We start from the raw sequence: 23,477 nt of genomic DNA on the forward strand, positions 1-23,477 counted from the left end.
GGAGGTGTCACTTTTTGTATTCTTTCATAGCTTATCTCAGTGTTAGAACACTGATTAAAAAAAAAGGAGATCTGGATTATTCATCCTAAAATGGCTAACATTCCTGTCTCCCAGTTGCTGGGCAATGTGCTAATCTCTGGGTTCATAAGAAAGGAATGCAGAATACTGTCCATCTATCCTGTTGGAACTCTACTACCCTGTGTGTGTGTGTGTGTGTGTGTAGAAGTCTTATTTATTGGGAGAAAAGACTGAGCAGGTACTATTGTAACCCAGGGCTAGTGACACTTCCCAGATTGGGGTGGGGCACTTTATGTGTCAGTGGCAAAGAGGGCAAGAGGAGCAGGTGCTGAGTTCTGGGCATTCTTGGATCTGGATGTAGTCAGCATGAGCATCAGAATGTGATCCTATTGCTATTTTCTAATACAGCTTAATTTATTGATACTGCAGCTGTTGAACGAGACTGTAACATGAAGTGACAGCCGTAGCATTGCAGTTGGCAATTTTGAGAAGTGATAAGAATTCTTGTTTACTCTGTAAATGTAATAGTTCAGATTTGTTTCCCTCGGCCTCATGTGTTACATAACAGAATAATACACAGTGTTTTGTTATTATTTTCCTAATTACAACAGTTTTATTTCCAGAACTGAATTTTTGATTCTTCTGTTTTCCATAGTGCAGATTACCCACCCAGAGAGTTTTGCATGTTGATCAACAGCAAGATTTGGTTATATATTAAAAACTCTCTATACTGGTAATGATGACAGATATAATTAAATTAATTCTCTGCCATCTCCTTTGATGCACACAGACTTTCCCCATTAATATTGATGGAGTCACAAGCACATGGTGGGGTGGGTGGGAGAAAGCCCTGAATGTTGTATTTTGCTCTTTGTGGAACTGACTATATCACTTTATGTTTAAATGTAAGGAAAGCTGCTGACAGTTTTGATATATTAAATTATAACTGAGAACTAATTCAAGGATCAAAGATGCTCTTTGGGAGACATCACTTTACTGGTAGGAAAAATCATTACCTTTTTTCCCAGTCTCATGTATTTGTACTGTATGTCTTGGAAATATCATTCCCTGCCGTTTCTGAATCTTGATGTTTAATTTAACACAAAGGTCTTTGAGCAGCACAATGGGAGGGGGGCTTTTGCTAGTAAAGCATCGTAGAAGGAAATTGAAAGGTACGTGTTTTTTCTCATTTATCAAAGAAGTGCAAAAATCTAAACTGACATTTTATATCAAATGAATTATGACCTGTGTACTTTGTACCTAAGGGAACAACAACTAAATTAGACTTTTGTTAAAGAGAGAGAGAGAGAGAGAGAGAAGAAAAAATAGGCTTTTAATAAACTATACAGTCATTTTTGGTATTTTGTCTGAACCTGACATATGCTGTTCTTTGCAGAAGAAAACTAGAAAGTATAGGCTACTTCAAAGTCTATATGCTTTGAATGCCTCAGAGTGAATTGAGAAGCAGGTTAAGATGACACACAAACCAGAGTTTCTACTTAGTAAGTATTGTTGCTTTGATATTTCTGTTTTCAGCCCTGTCCAACTCAGGTGAACAGGAAAAGATAATATGCTTTTTAATAGCTTGAAGATTGGAGCAAAGTAGTATATGGTTTTTTCCTTTTTTTTTTTTAAAAAAAACCTTCCATTTGTGAGAATATGGTTGCTACTGAAAAAGACTTCCAGGAAGCACAATTTTAGAAGACTTTTGAAGAAGTAAATTTTCAAAGAATTATGTACTTGATATTTTAAGGGCATGACTTCTCCTGTCTTTAGGTGAACAACATTTCTTGCAAGCAAAGATGAGACTCCTAGTCTGTAAAGTTAGAGTTGGTAACATTTATGAGATTTTGTACATTACAAATTTCTGAATTTCCTTCATGACTTTCAGGGGGAATATATTTATATCCGTGCATTGACATAGAAGACACTTTCATATTGTTGTGATAAGCACCTACACCTTAGAGAAAATGGGAAATGAGAAGGTAAAATTCCATGGTTTCTTTGACAACATATTCCCTAGTGCACTCTTACGGTGCCTTTTGATAGACATGAACAAAACATCCAAGAACTAGTTGCTTTTCTCATATGTCATGTACATACATTTCATAACAATATATTTCAGAAGATTAACTAAGTTAGAATAAACAAAAACTTTCAGAAACTTCATTTCAAAATAGCATGTAAGTGCCATTGGAAATGTTGTGTGTATACACACACTTTTTTGTAACAGAAAGGGAAGGAGAAGAGGTGGCAGCTTGAAGGGATACAGTGGTTTGGCAGAGCTATGACAAAGAGCTGATCCCTTCAGACATGCTGGAGAGTCAGACCTTCTGCTCATGCTGTCTGTGGGGGACATGAGAGGGATGGGGACAACAACCACAGGTGGGAAGAATAACTCCTTTCTTAACGCCTGCTTCCCGCTTTCCCTATAAAAAGACATTGACAATGAGACAAAGTTTTTTTTCTGATTACCATGTATGGCATAAAGAAGTTAATTAGTAGATGTGAACAAAAGCCGACTCTGTGTTGCCTTGATTACTAGGAGCAGAAACTTTGAGAGAACCTCTTTTCTTTCTGCAAGTAAGGAAAGAATTTGAAGGGGGGAAAGTCTGTTATGGCCACAGTTGTTTCAAGGCCAAAAGGAAGTCCAGTGACCTGGATCTCACAGATACCTGTAGGATATTCAAGATATAATAAGACTGCACCACCCACTGTGCATAGTGGCACCCTAACACGAGCTAATCTATCATCTTGTCAGATCCATTTTCTATTTATGGGCACCTCAAGCTTGGTTTCCATCAGAAATGGTAGTATTTCACACTGTCCATTGTGTACTCTGAGAAATTTATGGATTAAAAATAATATAGGTAATCTTTTTGCAGATCTAATTTATTTGTAAACCTGTATTTTTTTCCAGTCTGTACATACAGAAATATATAAACTGATGCTTCTGTCAAAATGAAAATCAACTGGTAAAACTTGAGTTTTCTACCACCAGGGTAGCCTGTTCTTTAACAGTTCTCTGACACATTCATCATGCAGGAGTGCACATCATGCTGTTACTTGAACCAGGAGACTTCTTATTTAATGACAACATTCACGTCTTTTCTAAGTGTCTCACTTTCTTTAGCATTCAGTTAAGGTTGCTGTATTTTCTTAGTTTCTTTTGCCACACTGGGTGGAGATATAGAATCATTTAGGCAGGAAAAGACCTTTAAGATCATCAAGACCAACCTTTATCCTAACACTACCTAGTCCACCACTAATCCGTGTCCCTGTGCACCACTTCTATACATCTTTTAGATACCTCCAGGGACAGTGACTTCACTGCTTCCCTGGGCAGCCTGTTCCAGTTCTTGAAAACCTTATATAGCAAACAATATTTGCAGAGGCCATGGTTTTGAATATCATGTTAACCTTTAGCTTTCAGTCATAAAATAAATCAATATTAAAAATTAATTTTCAACAAATTATATTTCAGACTGATACATATGCTTCTTGTAACATCATCACCTCTGTACCTTTTTCTTTTGTCTTTCTTCATCTTCTATGATGTTAGAGTCCCCTCCATTGAACTATTAGACTGAAAAAGAGTTGATTGGAAAATCAGCTTGTGCATCTACCTTCCTTTAAAATCAATTTATCTCATTTCTGTTAAACAATTGTTTAGTCTGATGTAGATTTGAAAACTTTGCTGCAGAAATTTAATCCCATTGCTCTATGTCTTGTTTCCCAGGATTCTCTTTGTTGTTACAAAACTTTTGTGAAGCTGAAGATTCCTATATGCCTATCACTTTTCTATTGTTCTTTAAGCTAATGTTCTTTAAGTTAGGTTTAAACTTTCTTCCCTGGTGTTTTCCCGACCTGAATAATACATTTTTTTGGTTGCTTTTTAGAAGCCTTTGGATTTCCAGAACTATCTAAGAACTCTTTAGTTTCAAACAAGAAGTAAAAAGTTTAAAAGCCAGCCTGCAGTTCTCTGAAATTGTACCAACATTTAGAAAGAAATTTTAATTTAGCTGAGAGTCTCCTCACTAGCAATCTACAAGACTCTCACCAGAGATGTTTCCATCAGTGTAGAAGCTACCATACCTACCTCTGGTCATAGTTCTCTGATGCCAGGTATTAGGGAAGCTGTAAGATTCTGAAGGTGCTGTCAAATTTCACCATCTTCCTTAAAAAAAAAAAAAACCAAAAACAACAAAAAAGCCCCAAGCCCCAAACAACCAGCTACAAAAAACCCCATCAATAATAATAATAATAAAAAAAAACAAACCCAAAAATCCTCCTGAAATTAATCTCTAAAGCTGCTTCATGCAGGAAGCTGAAGCTATTGCATGAAGATAGACAGGATCTTGTTCCCTCTGCTCTTGCCACATCTGTCCCCGTAAATAAAAAGAGACAGATCTGGTAGTTTCTCAAAGCTACTTCACAGAGATATTTAATTCTCTGGTAACCAGACTCACAATTAACCAGCAGGAGCTGTTTGTTTAATTGCAGTTTCTGCCTGATTTTGTAATACCATTCCTTATGTTTTTTCCTCTTAGTATTTTAAAAAAAATTAACGTTGTGATATGTCAGTTGTTGGCTAGCCATCCTTTTAAACAGTCTGATGAATAATTAGTTTTACTGGGCAGTTATAAATTCTAGCCAATGTCTTTATTACAGGTATTAAAATCATTAATCATTCAGGTAATTGCTTATTGGCATTCTTTTGTAGCTTTTAGAGTTTAGTAAAGTTCTTGCTGAGTAAGATGGACAAACTTCTACCTAGCATGAGGAAGGAAGGCAGTTTACTTCTTATGTAAAGGTAAGGTGACAAATCTATAAGACATTTTTATGGTGTTGACCTCAGTAAAATACAGCACTTAGGAACTGAGCATCTCTTACACATATTTTTACTTGAGACCCAGGCCCAGATTGTAGGTGTTGAGGTTGTACATGAAGAAAAGTTCATTAAAAGGAGGGGGGATGTCTGATTTCGGTGGGTTTTTTTTTTGTTTTTTTTTTTTAGCTAGAACAGTATTAATGAGGAATAAGTAAGCCTGCTTTGGGATTTCAAAAGACAGTTGTCTTAAACTTCAGGTTTGCAGGTCATGGAATAAAGCCTAAGTTGATTTTTAGGGCCTTACTAAAATTGTGCTCTGCAACTTGGAATACCAAATAGTGCAAGTGGAGAAAAATCTGCAGTTAGAGCTTACACACTCAATTGAGATACAGATAAATTTTAGATTTTTTTTCAGACATCATATTTTTCTCAATGATATTGTGCCTTACAAGTACAAGTAACATTAAAGATTGGATTTACTCCAAAGTTTATGAAGGCTTTAAGCTACTCCTTTATGTCTCTCTAGTTACTTTTTCCCCAAACACAGCTTCCTTACTTCCCAAGGCAAATGTGCCAGAGAGGGGAAAGCAAGAAGGCCACCATGAACCTTTCACATTTTATGTTTCCAAGTGCATGGTTGCATGTTGAATAAGGATGTGTTGTCCTTAGTATGTGTATTATTAGATGGAGATATAACTGTAACTGAAAACATCCATCAGTGAAATTATAAAATTAGAAAGAAAATACAAGAATATTCTGTGCATTCTCTAGTCATTAAGAGTGTGAAAAACAACATGGTTGAACATATGTATTGAATGAAAAAATCAAAACCAACTGCTTATATTCACGATATGCCGAGAAGGAAAAATAACTGGGAAAAGAGGGTTAAAAACCAGACTGGAGTAAACTTCAATGAACCTGTGAAGATAAGAAACAAAAAAAGCAATCTTCTGCTTTGCCAAGAGATAAAGGTTTATAACTAGCATGCCGTTCTCGTGATGACATATGGCCCAGCATCATGGCCTGTCTTTCACTGAAATAAAACAAAAACACATGCCCATGTTGAGAATTATGGGGAATGCAATGACTGGAATTATTTGGACTGAGCAAACAACTAGATAACAGGCATACCTGGGAAAATCAGAAGAAACAAATGTCAACGTGCAGAACATATTGCCTTAAAAAGTGCCATAATGAGATGATCTCAGTATGGGCACCTAAAATAGAAAATAAATCAGGAGTATCTGAACAAGCACTACAATGAGATAAAGAAATGGGGTTTGCGAATTGAACCTGGAAAAGAGGAAGAGTAGTCATGACAGAGCGAGACATTCATCTAAAGGCAGTCTGAAACTTTTCCTTGCTGTTATGGCACACACTGTGGAAAGCCTATTTTCCTCCTCTGTACTTAGATACCTGCAGTTATCATTTACATCCATGTGTTTGAAATATATTTTATAAGGTAAAAAGGTATCATCTGTGCCAAATATTTTATATATGCAGATGTGTCAAATTTTAGAGTTACATTTACATAGTTCCAAACTCTTCTAGCTGCCTATCTAGAGATATTATGGATACAGTGGAGCAAATATATCTGATCACTGTTAAAAGCAGTGACACTTCAAAATTGGTGTGAGTTTGCACCAGTTTAATAGATATGTAATCGAGCTCTACTGGTTTTCTTCTTCTCATGAAAGATTAATAGTGCAGATATTTTTATGACTAAATAATCTAGTATTGTCCTAGTGGTTGTTCACCTTTTTATAGTCCTACTCAGTCATCTACTTTCGGAGAATTTACATTTCAGATAAATGCTCATGATAAATATAATTAATAACTCTCAGAAAAAAATAAGCTTTCACCACGGAATAAAAATTTAAGCACAATCATTTCACACAATGCTTGCTGTCCTAAAATAAACAAATACTTAAGCTGTTACTGCATATGTTGTTTAAGATAAGGAAATTGAGGCAAGAAGTGGAGACACTTTTCAAAGGCTGCATATCACATTACTGGCTGAGCAGGGATGGGATCTTTCTTGACCTATTTGCATGTACCTGGGTATCTGGAAAACAATGTATAATTGTCATCTTGAAACAGCTTTCAGTTTTTATTGTTTTGTGGAACTGTTTATTAATTCTTTGATTAGAATTGACATCTGATTAAATATTTTATTCTGCCTTTGTAGTCTCTTCATATACGAAGCATGACTTTCTGCCCTGCTAAGTGAGAATTTACTGGGCTAGATGTTGATTCAGTAGGTTGCAAGTGGAGTGCTTGCCCCCTGAGGGTCATATTAAAGCTCAAGGGGAGTTTTTTGAGCAACATTGCATCTTAAAGATGATATATCAAGCTGATAGATACATAGCTCTTCTGTTGCGAAATTCACAGTAGAATTATTGCTTGTTGCCAGTTATTACTTGGGTAGTAAGGAGTCTCTTGGGAATATGGATTGGATAAAAAGGGTTAAGCTGAGGGAAATGTTACACTGAAGACCTTGGTGATGAGGAGTGTTCGAAATAGTCAGAGGATGTTTTGTGTGCAAATTAGAATTACCATTTTGGGGGGTAAGTGCTCTGTAGTTTTAATGAGCAAATCGTGATTAGTTTAATAGAGTGCCTCTCTCATTATGACTCAGCAGAGACTTGACAATTTATTTGCTATACCTTCCTGCCCCCCTACCCCATTCCTTTGGAAGCATTGAGCTGAGAACACTTGCTGGTGCATAGCTGAGGACATTACCTGTGGGCTACAGGAAGTCTTTCAGATAAATAAATTTGCTGTGTGTTCGAACGTGTTGGTTTGAAAGTAGTGGGCTTGGCTTGTTCTACAGGTCAGTCGACTTTCACAGTAGAGATTTGTCCAAATTTTCTACTCTTCCCTATGCTGTGCTTTTGTTGGTAGAAGAGATTTGAACATTTAGCAGAGATTACCTACGCCATTAAAATAACATCGACACAGTGGAATTGTTATTGACATTTAGACAGCTACATCTTTGTTTTTTGATGAACATTCCTGTATCGCTGTAATAGCCACCTCTCTACATACATAAAGATTAATCAGAGCTTTTACTTTGTAGATCTCAGAGAGCTTTACAAAGGAGGATAAGTATTATTATCTCCGTTTAACAGATTGGTAAATGAAAGACAAAGGTGAAGTGATGTGTCCTGACAGAACTGGAAATAAATTTAACGCTTCTGCCTCCTCAGTGAGTTGCTCACATTGTCTCCTCAGTAACAATGTGAACTTTGGCTTCCTGGCCAAATTACAGGTCAGCTAATTAGATTCATTTTTAGATGTAGCTTTTTTTCCTGTGTAGAATTTCTGGTGCATTTTAAGCTGCAGACAGTTTAGTTTTAAATGAGGTAGTACCCTGCTTTGAAGGGGTATTGGGTTTTCCCATTGGTGTCACCTTATAAAAATACTTAAAAATCCTCTACTACAAGTTTTTACATTAATTGTGTCATCTTTATCATGCTGGCTCCATTTGCCTGCTAACAACTTCAGGAATCACTTTATAAAGGATGCCAAAATAATTCATGATTATCTGTGAGTATTGTACTTTACATCCATAAGATTTAAAACCTCTTCTTGTACAACTTAAATCCAACATCACTTATGTTGCTGCTAAACAGAACAATGTTAAGTGAGGTAAATCTATTTTCTCCATTTTACTGTGAGAGTGAACTTCACATACAGACACATTTGGTGTGCAGATGTTTGTTTTTGATGGCTCAGCTGGAGGAATATTGGGGGCTGTTTAAGTTAAATCAACCATCTTCTTCCCTCTGAGTTGAGGTGCTCACAAGCTTTTGATTGGCCTTGAAGGTATTGGCAATGGATTTGCAGACCATGAATTACCTTAGTCTCAGAGATCCTCTGGATTTGGAAACAGGAGGATTTTCAGGTTTACTTGGGATTTACTGGAGCCTTATTGCCTAGGTCTAGTAACAGCACCAGGAGGGAACATTCAAAGGCAGCCAGGCTGGCTCAAGTCCCCAGATTATATGTTTTCTTTTTCACAGTGACAGAGAGGAGCATAAGGGAGTGATGGAAGCTGGAGATTCTGTTCCACTTCATCGTGTCCTGAAAAAACACAGGAGGGCTGCAGGGCTAGGGGCAAATTCTCAGAAGTAAAATACCTTGTCATAACACCAGTATTCCAGTCTTTAGTAAAAATTTTGTATGAGAACTAGCAGACCTTGAACTTAAAGTAAAGGGAATAAATATCTAGATTGGAGCAGGGTATGTCTTGTGCATTTCTACATAATACAATGTAGAACTGGAACTGAAAAATTTTACTTAGGTATAACTATGTATAATCAGAGTAAAAATGTCAGATCCTAGTTCACATATCTCTGTATGTATATATCAGTATAAATAAAAAATTATTATCAAAGACTGATGACTCTCCTTTTTGGAGTCAATGCATCCTTTCACCTGTTTCAGGGAGAGAATGATTCAGACCATGCATCACAAAGTCTCTTTCTTTCCTCCTAGTAACCAACTCATATACAAGTGGTAAATGAAAATCATAAAACTTATTGTAAGTTTACTGTTGCTCATCTTAAAACTTCCAACTTACGCCCTGAGGCTTACAACTACACTTAAAGTTACAAATCTGTGAGTCTGTTTTTTCCAATAGAGAGAAGAAGAAAATAACAGCAACTAAAAACATTTCTGTTGGAAAGACCAAAGGAGAAAAGCAAATAGTAACTACTGGACCATGAAAAGCAAAACTATTATACAAGAGTTTAAATTACAAAGACAGTAACTTTCCAGTATTTTAACTCTCTGGAAAAAAGCTACAGAGCTATGGCTACAGCTTTACATTATATATAAAGTTCCAGATGTGTTTATATGCAGAAAGTTCCTTTAACAGATTGATTTCTTCTAAAGAAAAAAAAAAGCCATAAACTCACAGGTGCAAATTGGCATAATTCTTTTTACTGCATGCAGTTAAAGGTCATTGGTGGTATCATTACTGACATGTTTTGATCTGCAGTTCCTTGGACTTCATAAAAATTAATTTCCTTAACAAAACAGTGGACTAGAGTCTGATATTTCAGTGAATCTATTTTGATTTCTAGACATTCTTCGCTTAAAATTTCTTCTGTTTTCTTTTAAATTATTATTCATTCATAATGGTAAGAAGGTATCTGAATGATAAAAATTCTGATCAGTTTTACTCTTGCTCGGTAGCATTTCTGTGGGCATTTTCTTAGCTTCTCGGGGTGGCAGAGCTGGGCACAAGGAGAAGTAGATAATATTTGAACAGGTGGTAGAAAATATGTTGCTTCTGAATTACTTTTGGTGTTTGGAGGTTTGCTTTTAGCAAAATGATATTCACATAACTGTGTTGGAAAGAAGAAAATTAAGAAATACCATTGTTCAGTAGTGAAAATGTTAAACTAAATGGACCATGTCAACATTACTTTTGATCCTGAGGAACAGTTTTTCCAGTATATGGAGCATTTTGTTTCCACACGGCATATGTTCTCCATGGTTTTCTCTGCTCTAATTCATCCATGTTTTTCAACAGCTCCAGATGGCGTGATGCCTCCAAGGCTTTCATCTGCCACCCCGACCAGTCTTCAGGTTGTCTGGTCTACACCAGTTCGCAACAATGCCCCAGGCACGCCCAGCTACCAACTCCAGATGCGGCGGAGGAATTCTGCTGGTGACATTTTAGAGTACGCAGACCATAGCGAGACCACCGTCAAGTGCTCAGCAAGAGAAGTCCTGTTATCTTAAATGTGGCTCACCTTTAGGGTGGCTGGTTTTGTTACAAGATGTAATGTTTTAGTCTTTAAGTGCTGAGATGCTTTATGATGTAACTCGCGCTGTTTTTCTTTGCAGTTTGCTTCCCAGCCCTACTGCTTCTTTACAACACAGGGTTGGAGACCTTCAGCCATACACTGAGTATGAGATGAGAGTGGTTGCCTCCAATGGTTATGGCAATGCTTATAGCAACTGGACTTCAATGACTACAGCAGAGGACAGTAAGGATCTTATTTAACTCCCTTTAGCAGAAAATATAAATAACGGTTCAGCTGCCATTGTACGTAATTTCTTTAAGTTATTTAGCTTTTTTGGTTGAATAGCAATCCTATATTTCCTTCTGTAATACTAACTTGCAGGAATGACTCCTAAGAGATCAAGTATCTCTTGTCTTAGATTTTCATTAAAAAATATGAATATTTACATGTATATTTTGTGAAGCAGTATCTTATTTCTGTGTATAGTATCCCTCTGTCCGTATATAGTTCATATACGGTTAGTTTAAGATACACTGGTAAGTACAGCTTTGTAAATGGCATTCCTTTATATTCAGGGACTTGATTCTGATTTCAGTCATATCAGAGAAAATAAGTTGAAGTTAATAGTATATGACGGTTGCCTTATCTCTGTGTTGAGAATACTTAAGCTGTACCACAGCTGAACAGAACTTTTCATTCCCAGTGATCTTTGTTAATTCAAAGTAGTGATCTACTGGACAAACTGGGTTTGTCACTGTTAATCCCATCACTTTCCTTGTTAATAGTTCTACATACTGCAGACTCACTCCACATAATTTGTTCAACAGTCCCTTGACTTAACAAACAGGTATCATTATATAGGTACAACCAGTTAGTTGACCGGGTAGGATTTTGTACCTGATTCAATATGTAAGCAGAAACATATGATGGATTTTGAGCTTGTTGTTCATAATACATATAGAAAACTCATAATTTCCAGATTTTTTAAAGAAGCTGAGCCGTTAATTTTCTCCTACAAGGTAGCAGGATATCTAATAGCACATATTTGGGAAAAATCTATTGGTTTCAAATATATTAGTAGCCTTCTTTTTTTTTTTTCCAATCAGTAATGGATGACACCATTGTCCCAATTTTTAGAGAAATTAAGTATTTTCTAAAGAGATTTTTCCTGTTATATCTTGTTAAATAAGAAATTAAGTAATTCTGAACAGGAAAAGGCAGGGAGGGTGGGGAGTGTTTCATTGCCTTCTCAGCCTTCACACCCCACCTTGTGGACTTACGCTACTTAATACTGATATGAGATCTGCATTTCAGACTGTAAATTCAACCTGATGCTTATGTGCAATTGTTGTAGCAAATATGGAATGCTGGTGACTCCATTTGAGTCCCTTCTCTAAATAGATAGCTGTCTATCTTGAGAAAACACTCTGAAGAAAATATGTGTGTTCCCACAGTTGTAAAGCATTTTTTCTTTGAAGCTGAACAAATGATTCACAATGGAAATTTATCTGATAAATTAATTTAAGCTCCAAAGGTATGAATACTTCTATAAGCACGCTACCTGTAACTAATTACCTAATAAATGTAAGTTCTGAACTTGGTCTTTAGACACTGGAGCTGTCTTATCTACCAGTAGATCAGAAATCTTTTCTGAGATTTAGTTATTTCATTGTAATTGTTTGTTAACAAAAGTGGATAGAATATTATTGAACTTGTCTACATTCATAGTCTAAATGCAACCAGTCTCCTATGACTATTTTGGTCACATTGCCATGATTGTTTAGCTCTGGTCTGATGGTTCATAGTGTTGTTTCTTCTCAGATAGAAGGAGCACGGAAGTACATTTATAAGGCATCACTTGTTAGTAATATAAAAATTATTTTTATACAAAGTAGTAGGTTTAGAATTTTAAAATTCTCTTTTGAGGAGTTTGAGATAGGGCAGAAAACCTACACCAGAGATGCATTCCTATATAATCTTTTTGAACATGTAGGTCACCTGCTGTATAGAACTTGGATGCTCTTTGTGCACCAGCGTGAAGTGCTACCTTTGCAAAACCTGGCTGCAAATATGCCTTAAGTTAGTATGGAAGGTAGATGTTGCCAAAGGAAACTTAAGAACAAGAAAATGAAACTATAATGATTTTGCCAGTGTTTATGCAATTGAAATATTTTGAGACTGACAAACAACTCACCTTTTCTGCTATGATGCTTCATCTTGTTTCTTAGCTTAAAACAAAGGTCTGTAGTTCAGTTATAAACTCCATGTCTCCAAGGGGAAAATTATTTTCCTTAAATTGTCCTCTTGCATTTGCATCAATATTGCTAAAGAATACATACTGATGTATCCCCAGTATCCAACAACCCTTGTAATTTAAAAAAAACGGACCCACCCAACTTTCAGTGGTGACAGAGGTCTCTGTCATTGTGGAGGGCTGCCATCTGTAAAAGGATATTCAGCTCAATTGCTTAAATTGAATGATTGTCATTGGGTCTAAGCAGTATTTTGTCAAGGTTTCAACATGTTTCTTGTAAAACTGCCTATACTGACAGTTTGTTGCAGAAGTGCACAATAGTTGGCCCTACTCACCAGTAGACTTTAACTGTTTAAAGTACAATTTAACAGTAGAAATTTCCCATATTTCTTACTCTGTTGAAATATATGTGTGTACACACATTCTTACTGAATTTTATTCAGTGAATATATGCCTTTTTTTATTTCACCAAAGCATAAAGTATCTATAGGAATAAAATATAAGCATGTGTGTGTGTCTATGTGCACATACACTTGACAGCAATAGATGTAAATCAACACACCCACTTTTAAAGTCAATAGAGTTCTAGTAACACAAGATGATTTCATAATGTATCTGTGTATTATATTTTATTTATCATAAATACCTACTAAAATAGGAGGATATTAGGAATGATAAAGGAAAAATTAGCAAATGCTGCCAAAAAAATCTGTTGTTTCTGACAATGAAATGACTTAATATTCAGATTAGTAGGTTTGGGGTATTTTTTAATGCAAGAAAAAATGTAAATGATTTTAAAATGCTTCCATTTACATGATAGTGACACTAGTAACTGATTCCGTGCATTTTTTAAAGTCTAAACTTGCTCATGGCAGATAACAATAATATACATACCTCTGAATATTTTAAAACCTGCTAAACATGCATTAATAAAAGATGTTTGTTCCAGTGATCTTGGTCAGTATGGCATCAGACTATTTACTGAGAGAGTATCTACAAATAGAAACAGTTGATGAAGTTTCTGGATTAGAGCTTGCTTTCAGTAACTTGAATGTAAATTTAAGATAGCTCTCTTGCAATCAATGTGATGACCACTGAACTGAGAGGTCAGTGTGTACTGTTGAACTGAGAGCAGAATTTCTTCCATTGCATTCAGAAATAAAATGAAATCTTCTAGATATAAAAAAGAAGATACCAGTTAGGTTTTCCCTTTAGATATGGCAAGTCTTTGAACTATCTCAGAGGGCAGTGGCAAAGATGTTGGTTATAGTTACCTAAAGCTGGCCGAATGGCAGTGCCTGTGTTCTTACAGTGTAGATTTAAGACTCACAAAATTATCTTGGCTGGGAGCAATCCACATGATGTGATTTTTGATCAGAGGGATAGCTCCCAAATGAGAGAGGTGTTTTTTATAGTGCTTGAGAAAATCTGTCTTGGTTTGGACAAGTTTTGAGCTAGCAAAATCTCTACTTTAAAGAAAAGTTACCTGTTACTTTATTTGCTTTTGAATGTCCCAAAACCTGTCTGCAGCCCAATGAGTTCCATAGAGCAGGACATCTCAGTCACCAGCATGTTCTCTGTATTGGCTACATTTTAGTTCCCTGAGTCAGTGTACAACTCCAATATGGAGAGCTCTTAAAAAAAGTCCTTTTAAATGCACCTGGCTTGCACTAGCTGAAAGTGAAGATTTTTTGAGTTGCCTAGCAGGCAGTTTAATTTTTTACTTTTTATTTCTTACGTGAGTGCAAGTCCATCTCTTTTATACATAAAGAAGTTATAGACCAGCCCAGTGTTTATTTACAGTAAGTAATGTCAAAAGTACACATTAGTCACTGGAAATCATTGCATTTTGAAGTTGCTAAAGAAAAAAAGAACAATTGAGAAAAAAACAAAAAAAAAGTAATAGCTCCTGCAATGTATGAGCTGAATGTATCAGCTGAGCTATTTTTTGTCAAGTCTGGGAAGCATTATTCCTGTCATATAGAGTGCTATGGTGTACTCCTCTGGCACGCTTACCACAAAGCTTTGGTTCCAGGATGAAGAGCACTACTCTCTTAAAGGTTCCTGAGGTAGAAAATAGAGATAACCAATGCAGAACAAGAGGATAAGTGGTGCAGTTCACAACCTTTGGAAGCATTTGCTTTTTCTGGTGATTATATTTGCTGTCTGAGAAGACAAGTATCTTATTTTAGCTATATAAGTTAGGACCAAATAATTTAGGTATATAAACTAATCCACAAATAGTTGATCTGAATGTGGTCACTTCTGCTCAAGAAAAATAAATGGAAACGGAAGCAAGAGAAGACAAAACCCGATGAGGTGATAAAGGGAAGAGAAATTCATGTGAAATACGTGACAGGGTGAATAGCGAAAGGACAGAACAAATTAAGCTGATTGAGTAGTGTGGCACATATGATAAGATGATCCTATAATAAATAGTACTAACTGCCCATACATGCCTACAAGTTAGGAATTAGAAGTTTCTTAACGGGTAGAACTAAAGTTGTGGAGCCAATGGAACATTTGGAGCAGTAGAGGGCAAAAAGTCTGAATACTCTGAAGACAGCTCTTAATACATATCTGAAGGGGTTCATATGGACTGCGTGTCATTGCATGAACAGCTTAATGACTTTTGAGTTCTGTGATCTGATGTGATAAAAGATTTCTGTGGTCCCTTGTGCCGAGAGCTACACAATTTGGATTTTCGGTAGTATATAAAAGACACCACAGTTTGTTAGTATGTATAATTTCATTGTCCATGTTCCTGAAAAGAGTAAATGATTCAAGAGTAAAAGGCGCAGAATTTTGATTCTGCTTAGTGAGAGATTTTGCCAGCAAATCAGGTATTTCTCATTAGCTGTAAAGGGCAGTAGTCCAGGCACACATCTTAGTATATGTCTTATTAAATGTAAGTGTATATTCCCCCGAAACACATCCATGAGAGTGTAGCTCCTTGCTTCCCAAAACTCACAGCAAGTAAACAAATGTGTGGTTCTAGTCATGGAATTAAAAAATATTAATGACGGGTTTGTGCCTTCATTTTAAGTTGAGTCTGAACTTTTGAAGCAGATGACCCAAATAGCCTGCCATAAAAGATAATTTCATTTGCCAAAATGAAACTACCTTCTAGTATTAATACTGTAATGAAATGGTTTGAAATATAAACTAAGACACTTAAGGAAAAAGATGCCCACTGTTCCCATGTTTAGTAGTTAGTTTTATAAACAATTACGTCCATGTAAAAAGCTTTATGATTTTATTTTCATCATTGACAGGCTGAGCTGTGTAGCTGTCATACTTTGCAGTCTTCCCTCCAGTGACAACCACATTGACAACATGTTATACTCCACATTGATTTTACAGTTAAGGAGCTGATTGTGATATATAGGGATTTTAAGAATTCAGCTGAGAGGCTGACTTTTGCCTTTTATCATTCCATTAAAATTTTATAACCATCTTTTTCATGTCATTTCATCCATGAATTCTTACTTTAGAAAGTGATAGCTACTGCTGTGAGCATAACTTTTTTCATGTTCAGAGCTTTTTATTGTATTAGCAAACTATCCCAATTATAGTTAATACTCATGTTTTACATAATTGTGGTGACCCTTTCAACCAAGGAGTATCGTACTAGTTGATTTGTATATAGAATTAGATGATTCTGCTTGCCATTTAAAAAGAAGCTGCACCAAATGAGTGTTGGGGACCAGGATTTAATGCTTTCCCATCCAGTGGGGCCAATTAAGCATCTCTCAAACGTCTTGTTTGAACTCAGAAAGTCTTAAAAGTCTCTCTTTTAAAAGGGCAGTAGGGAATGTGTGGGTAGGTATGCTAGTTACCAAAATACGCTTTCTGGAGGGGAGGAGGAGGGACTAGGGGGACCCAAAGTTTAGATTTGACAGCTCCTCCCATACATTACAAATTGTCCTTAAGGAATCAGTCTGAACTCTGTTGGAATTGAAGCTCAGGTTCAACTAATTACCATGAATGTTTCACCTGTAATGCCTGCAACTTATTCAGCAGGAGTAAAAAGGCTTACCCACTCCCTTACAGCAAACTGCTTGAATATTGGGGGGCTTTCTTTGATCAGTTTTTTTTTTTTTTTTTTTGCTCCTGCAGAAGCTCACAGTTTAATAGCTTATTTATGAGGTATAATTAGATAAAATGCAAGTTTGTGGTTCAGTGGTATTATATTTCAGCTTCTCTCCCCATTAAAGTAGAATTTACAGCAATGTATTTTCAAGGTCTTCAGTTCCAAAAAATATTCTTCTCTTTCCTGTCCACCCCCCAAAAATTTTTAGTTTACAGAATATATATATAATTCAGATTTACATCTCCACCTCTTCATCTTTCATTGAAGTCTAAATAATGGACTGAATTTTGTTCCAACTTATGACCTAATTGATTTTACCCAAGAGTACATGCAAATACAATTTAATTACTCTTTACAACAGATCATCTTTTGTACTTGCAAATTCAGAGATCTAAATTAATCCTAGAGTGCACAAGCATTAAATACAGAACTCTGTCCTTCTTATCACTGTGAGTAGAGCAGGATATGTGATCCATCTGAGCTTTATGGAGTTGCTTTGTGATGCATCATATAATGAAAGGAAAAACACTGTTACTTTTCAAATTTAAAAGAAAAAAAAACCAAAAAACACTTGCTATACCAATTTTAAAGACATCAGTGGAATCTACCTCTCTTTGTATGTGAGAGAAGAACAAGGACTTCAGCTGTTATTCTAAAATATAGAAGGAGTTACTTATTGTGCTGAATTTATTTGGTTCCTTTTTTCCCCCCTCTCTCTCTTTTTTCATTTAAAAATTATCAGGAATTATTTGACTTCTTGTGAAATAAATTATTTTTTCCTATAATGTTCCCTGTGGTTTGGACACCAGGAATTAAATAATAGTGTTGTTGACTACTATGGAATTCAGCATATACTGTGTTGTGTGTCCTGAAGTCTTGACACACCCACAATTACTAATGAATTTTAAATTTTTGAACCATTAGCATTTGAAACTTAGCCCCCTCCCTTTGCCCCCCGCCCCAAATCCCAAACCTAAAGCTATTTTAAACAATTACTAAACCCAAGTATATATTTTTTTAAGATTTCAGTAAAATGTAATGTTCATAGAAAAATCTCATAAATGTCAAAATTGCTATGGGCACAATAGAGGGAATATAGTATTTTCTTGATCTGCTGTAGCAATTTATAGATTTCAGGATGTGGTTTATAAGAATGCTAAATGTTCTGGAATTACAGCTGTTACTGATCAGTGATTGAGCCAGATTTGTGTTATTGCACCATGTTCTTGCTTGTACCTAGAGAGCAGTAAAGCCTCAATATAATAAAAAGCACCTGCATTTTAAATGAAATTTCAATTGAAAAACTTAACAGCCCTTCAAATTGCAGAATTTAACGCAGCCCAGTAAAGCTTAAATAACACTTTGCCTCCACAGGCTGAGGGTTTTGCATTCAAGGTGACTTGATTGTGTCGCATGGTGAAATTATTTACAATTAAGGAATTTCTCTGGAGGGCTGCAGAGTATTTGCTGTTCCACAACACCTATGCAGGCATATGGTCGGTCTTTTTCAGTATTCATGGAAGCTCCTGAACCTTTATGATAATTGAATCAGTTAGAGTGCTGAGTGGAGCAAGCATAAAACCTGTTAACCTAAAGGTCAGATCTGTGCATTGTTTATTTATCAGTAGGTGAAAGAGCTAAATCGGCAGCTTCTGTCACAGTCGAAGTAAAAAATCACCTATAATATTAACAGGGAGTAGATAAATTGCAAAAAATGGATTAGAATTATAAACAGAATGAAGTAAAATATTGAATATATAATGAGAGATGCAGTAGGGGCTTACTGAGCTGTAAAATACACAGCTTTGTTATGCCTGTGCTGTTGGTTGCAATTAGTATCTAGCGCTCTAGAAAAACATCAACAAAAGCTAGAACGGCAAGTATATATTGATACCAAGCTGTACTTTTTCTCCACATGCTAACAGCATTGATAGGGCACTTTTGAGACACAGGACGAAGAGGGATATAGAGGAGGAGGGAGGAAGGTTGGGGGGAAGGGAGGGTGAACAGCTTGCCTTTGAGAAGAGAGCTATATTCATCCCGTGACTATCTGGGCCTAGGTTTTCCAAAGAAATAGCCTGTTTAGTAGATCTGAATTTCGTCATTTTGAGCCTCATTTGATGAGTACTTTGTGCTGATGCTGATTTTACAAATCACAGTCTATTAGTAATTTTTCTTTCCTTTTTTTTTCCCCTTTTTTTCTGTTACAGAACCCGGACCTTTAGATCCACCACTTCTGCTGAATGTTACAGCAAGGGCAGCAAGCATCATCTGGCAGCATCCTTTAAAGCCGAATGGCTTTATCACTCATTATAATATTTACCAAAATGGCAAACTGCATGCTACAGTGCTAGGAACTAGCTCTAACTGCACTGTAGAAGCCTTGCATCCTTACACTGTCTATGTGTTTCAGGTAGAAGGATGCACTTCTAAAGGATGCTCTCTTTCACCTGCAACCCCAGAAATACAGACTCTTCCAGATGCACCTGAGGATATTCCTGCTCCAGAGCTCTATTCTGATACTCCAACTTCTGTGGTCATATCCTGGCAACCACCTGCTCGCTCAAATGGTGTGGTGGAAAATGTTACAATAGAAAGGAGGGTGAAAGGAACAGAACAAATATCAACTGTGGTGTCTCTCCCTTTCAGTCAGTCCACAAGCTACATTGACCAGAGCAGTGCTCTGAGCCCTTGGCAGAAATTTGAATACAGAGTGCTGATGAGCACTCTTGACGGAGGCACAAACAGCAGTGACTGGTCAGAAGTTACCACTAGACCATCAAGACCTGCTGGTGTTCAGCCACCCGATGCAGAAGCATTGGGACCGTATTCAGTTCAGGTAGGAATAATTCTTGTGGCCTCATGGCTTTGACATGTTTTCCTTGTAGCAACTGTGTATTTAAGAGAGACATCTACTGGCTGAGCCAACAGACTTCATTGCTGCAGGGGTAGTTGAATAATTAGTGTCTGTCCTTTGGCTCAAAAGCATTAGATTCCTTTCTGTTTTTTTTCCTTTACGCAAGCCTCTGGCATTATATTCCAGGTCATTTTCTTCCTTACACACCTGATGTATTTTCAATATTAAACTTGAATGATTACTTTTAACTTCCTAATCAGATAAAAAAATGACCTACTACCTTCTCCAAAATTTCAAGACTTCATTAAAATGCTAAGAAGTAAGAAAGATTTTTTTTTAGTGTAATTAAATCTTCTGTGTAATTATCAGATCTTTTTTAATGGCTAAGGAAGAAAAAAATTGCATTTTTGTTCTCCTGATTTACGAAAGAAGAGTCTTACAGGACTACCTAGGAAGTTTTCAATTATTCACATCGTTCTGTTGGGAATGAACTCTAGAGGACAGGATAACTACCATTGTTTTGGCTTGCATACAAACTTCATTCAAGGGAAATTAGTGTAACCAAACAAGAGGGATTTTTGTAGCTTAGAAGCCTCTTTTGTGTAAATACACACATGCTTCCATGGATTCAGTCTTGTACTAATGCCAAAAGTATTGGTACAGTAGCTTGCTCACCAGAGCACAAAACAAAGGACATTTGCATAAGATTGAAGTTCATCTGTTAGATTTATTATTTTTGGTATACAATGTATTTTCAAAAGGTAAACAGAGTGGTGTTACCAATGCAATCTGAATAGTTCGAGAGTATGAATTTCAGAGTAAACCAACACTGATTTTTTTGCTTTGTTCACGCATAATTTTAAGCTATGAAAAAAACCTAGTCACCATTAGACAAAAAAATCCTGAGCTTTTAAAATTATGTTTTAATGTCTAAGGAATTGCGTGTTATCTCTGCGTTAATAGCAAATGAGTTCAATATGAGTACAATGATTACTGTAAGAATTAATAACGATCGACCACTGGTAATTATGATGAATTGCCAGACTGCTTATTGAAGGTTTTGGTGATCTTCTTCCAGGACTCTGCCCTCTGTGCTTCTGTAGATATGTCTTAATATACACCACAATTTATAGTAAAGCATTTTTCATGGATTTACCCAAAGCTGCAATGATGAATAAATAGTAGCTTCAGTTCGATAGCATGTTTACACACATGTCCACATTTTACTGCCTGAGCACACTGGCTCCAGCTCCAAGCACAAAGAATAAGTCACTGCAACTTTTAAAGCTTCAGTTAATGTAATAAGAGCATAATAATTTTGTATCTTACCCCTCTTTTTATTTCTCCAAGTGCAGTCAACACTTAGTCCTAATTTTAAAGCCTGTGAGTTATCAGAAGTGCCATTCTTTACTGGATGTCTTTTCCTGAGATCAGAGGTGTATATTCAGTTGTATTTTTATTGTATTTTGCTCAGCTCCAAGATTAAGTAATCTACCAATACTAAAGGTCAGTTTGGTCATTTATTTCTTCTGAAATCTGAAGTCAGGCAACACACTATGATAATTTAGTTTCAATATAACATTTCTTTTAAAATTTGTTTTCTTTTCTTACCGAAGAGTTCAAATGCTTCTTTTCCTTGTTCTTCCCCAGTCTGTCATTATCATTCAAAACTCTTTAAAGCCCTTTAGTGTCTATATTGTATGAACTCCTGTATGAGTAGTGGTCCTATTTTGTGTCACTGCTGCTCTTGTAATCTCAGGCTTGCTTTTTCCCACCTGGAGACAAATACTTTTTTGTTCTGTTAAGACTAATTTGCATCAAAGATCCTGAAGCCTGGATGGTTTTATTTCCATGATTAGTTTTTACTGTTAATTTTTATTAATTTTAAATATTTACATTAAAATGTTCAAAATAGTTACAGGTGACAGCACTGAATTGAAGAAAGTGACTTATGTATATGCCTTTCCAAATTACTCTCTTCTGAGTATCTCTTCTCCTGCTGAATTCTCTTTCTCAGTGTACAAAACATTAGTATTCTTTGCTCATACAGACATAAATTCTTGTATTTATCAAGTATTTTATTTTGCATAATGTTGTTCCATTTGATATTCATCACAATTGATGGAAAGTTGGGAATACTTGGTAAAGTTCCTGTGCAGAGGGTATCCCATGGCTGGGACATCATTTCTGATTTCTAAGATTCCAAGACTTCTTAAAAATCTTAACATTTCTCTTACTTGGCCAGGTCAGCAAGATATTTATTTATTTATTTATTTAGCATTTATTATTATGTTTTGTTATTCTATATTATCTCTTAAAAAAATTGAAACAAGTTGCAGAAGAGTTCATTGCACTTCATCACTGAAGAGATAACAGACAAGGCTTGTTGCACCCAGTGGTTTTCTCACCTTCTGCGTGTTTGCAGATGGGAGCACCAGAGGAATTTCATCTTGCTTGTTGGTCTTCTTACAGATCTGTCAAATGGATTAGCTTGCTATTGGTGGTGTTTTTTCTTTCTCTGCACTTTTATGGCAAATTCATGTCAAGAGTAGTAAGACCATCCAGTGGGCTGTGCCATGTCTCTGGGGCTGTCTTGTGTGTATGCTGTGTACTGGGACAATACAAGAAGAACAAGGTAGCACCTGTTTGCAAAACATTTGGGTTTTTTTGCCCTGCTCTCTTAAACTAGGCTTATAGATCTGAATAGCTGCTCTGCAAACCCACTGTGTCCCTTCGCCCCGGAAATAGCTAGTTGCACAGGCAGAACAACTGTGCAGTACTGGGCGAGGTTTCCTGTGTGGAAATAGGATGGATTTGGTTTGGAACTGCTTTACATTGATGCCTTTAAGCTCTAGTGAGAATCCTAGAAAGGCATACTTTCCCTGCTGAGTAGACCAAGCCCACCACACCTGCAGTGCATATATCATCTATGCAGTGTTCAAATCAAATTTGTGGAATCCTTTGTGCTGTACAATGCTCTTATCTTACTCGGTGTCAACGACAGTAACTCTTAAGCAGAGGGTGGAAAACAAGCCGTCTCTTTTGGAAGGAGATTTTAATTACCTCTTCCCCTAGAAAGAGCTGTCCTCCCAGGTTAGAGCGGGAGGTATCAGAAGGGCACTGTGGGAAAGATTAGCAAGAGGCTCCTTTACCAAGCCACGGTTGCAAATCAATAGAGGCTTTCAGCTGTCAGTGCAACCAATCCCTAAACCATGAGCGCAAATATTTACTTCTACTGAAAACAGAGAATTTACAAAAAAGAGAAACATATTTCCATCCCTTTATTCAGTCACAGAATCAATATAAATGATTCGAGGATGTGAAGAATTCAAAATGCTCCAGGATAGTACTCACTTGAGTATACAGCTTATTTTCATAGACCAAAGCTTTCACTCTGCAAGGAGGAAAATATCAGCACAGCAGGTCACTCTCATCATAAACACGTCTGATGTGTATGTGCTCCTTTAACATTTAATTTTAATCAGAATGGACCAATATCTCTCCATAACATTTAACTTGCTTTCTTTTGTGCAACAGAAAGTGTAAAGCTGTCAATAATTTTTAAAGTACCCATTTTGGTGACACCTGCATGATATTTTTTAATATTTGCTGAATTGATAATGTTCATGGTAGCGGAGTATAATGCGCAATAAACTGCTTTTGTG

The 23,477-nt window shown here is 36.3% G+C and overlaps 1 protein-coding gene across 9 annotated transcripts in view; it reads left to right on the top strand.

Annotated features, from left to right (window-relative positions):
* USH2A (usherin) overlaps positions 1-23,477 on the top strand; it is a 385,399-nt gene that overhangs the window by 236,212 nt on the left and 125,710 nt on the right. For all 9 annotated transcript variants that reach the window (XR_010428978.1, XM_064648236.1, XM_064648230.1 and 6 more), the window contains 3 exons: positions 10,392-10,542; positions 10,709-10,851; positions 19,166-19,794. Coding sequence is in view for 8 of the 9 variants with exons in the window: in XM_064648236.1 (XP_064504306.1) it covers positions 10,392-10,542; positions 10,709-10,851; positions 19,166-19,794 (923 nt within the window). In the remaining variant the exon portion in view is untranslated. The remainder of the gene's footprint in view (positions 1-10,391; positions 10,543-10,708; positions 10,852-19,165; positions 19,795-23,477) is intronic.

This window comes from Pseudopipra pipra, chromosome 3, assembly GCF_036250125.1.
Source record: "Pseudopipra pipra isolate bDixPip1 chromosome 3, bDixPip1.hap1, whole genome shotgun sequence".
NCBI classification, from domain to species: domain Eukaryota; kingdom Metazoa; phylum Chordata; class Aves; order Passeriformes; family Pipridae; genus Pseudopipra; species Pseudopipra pipra.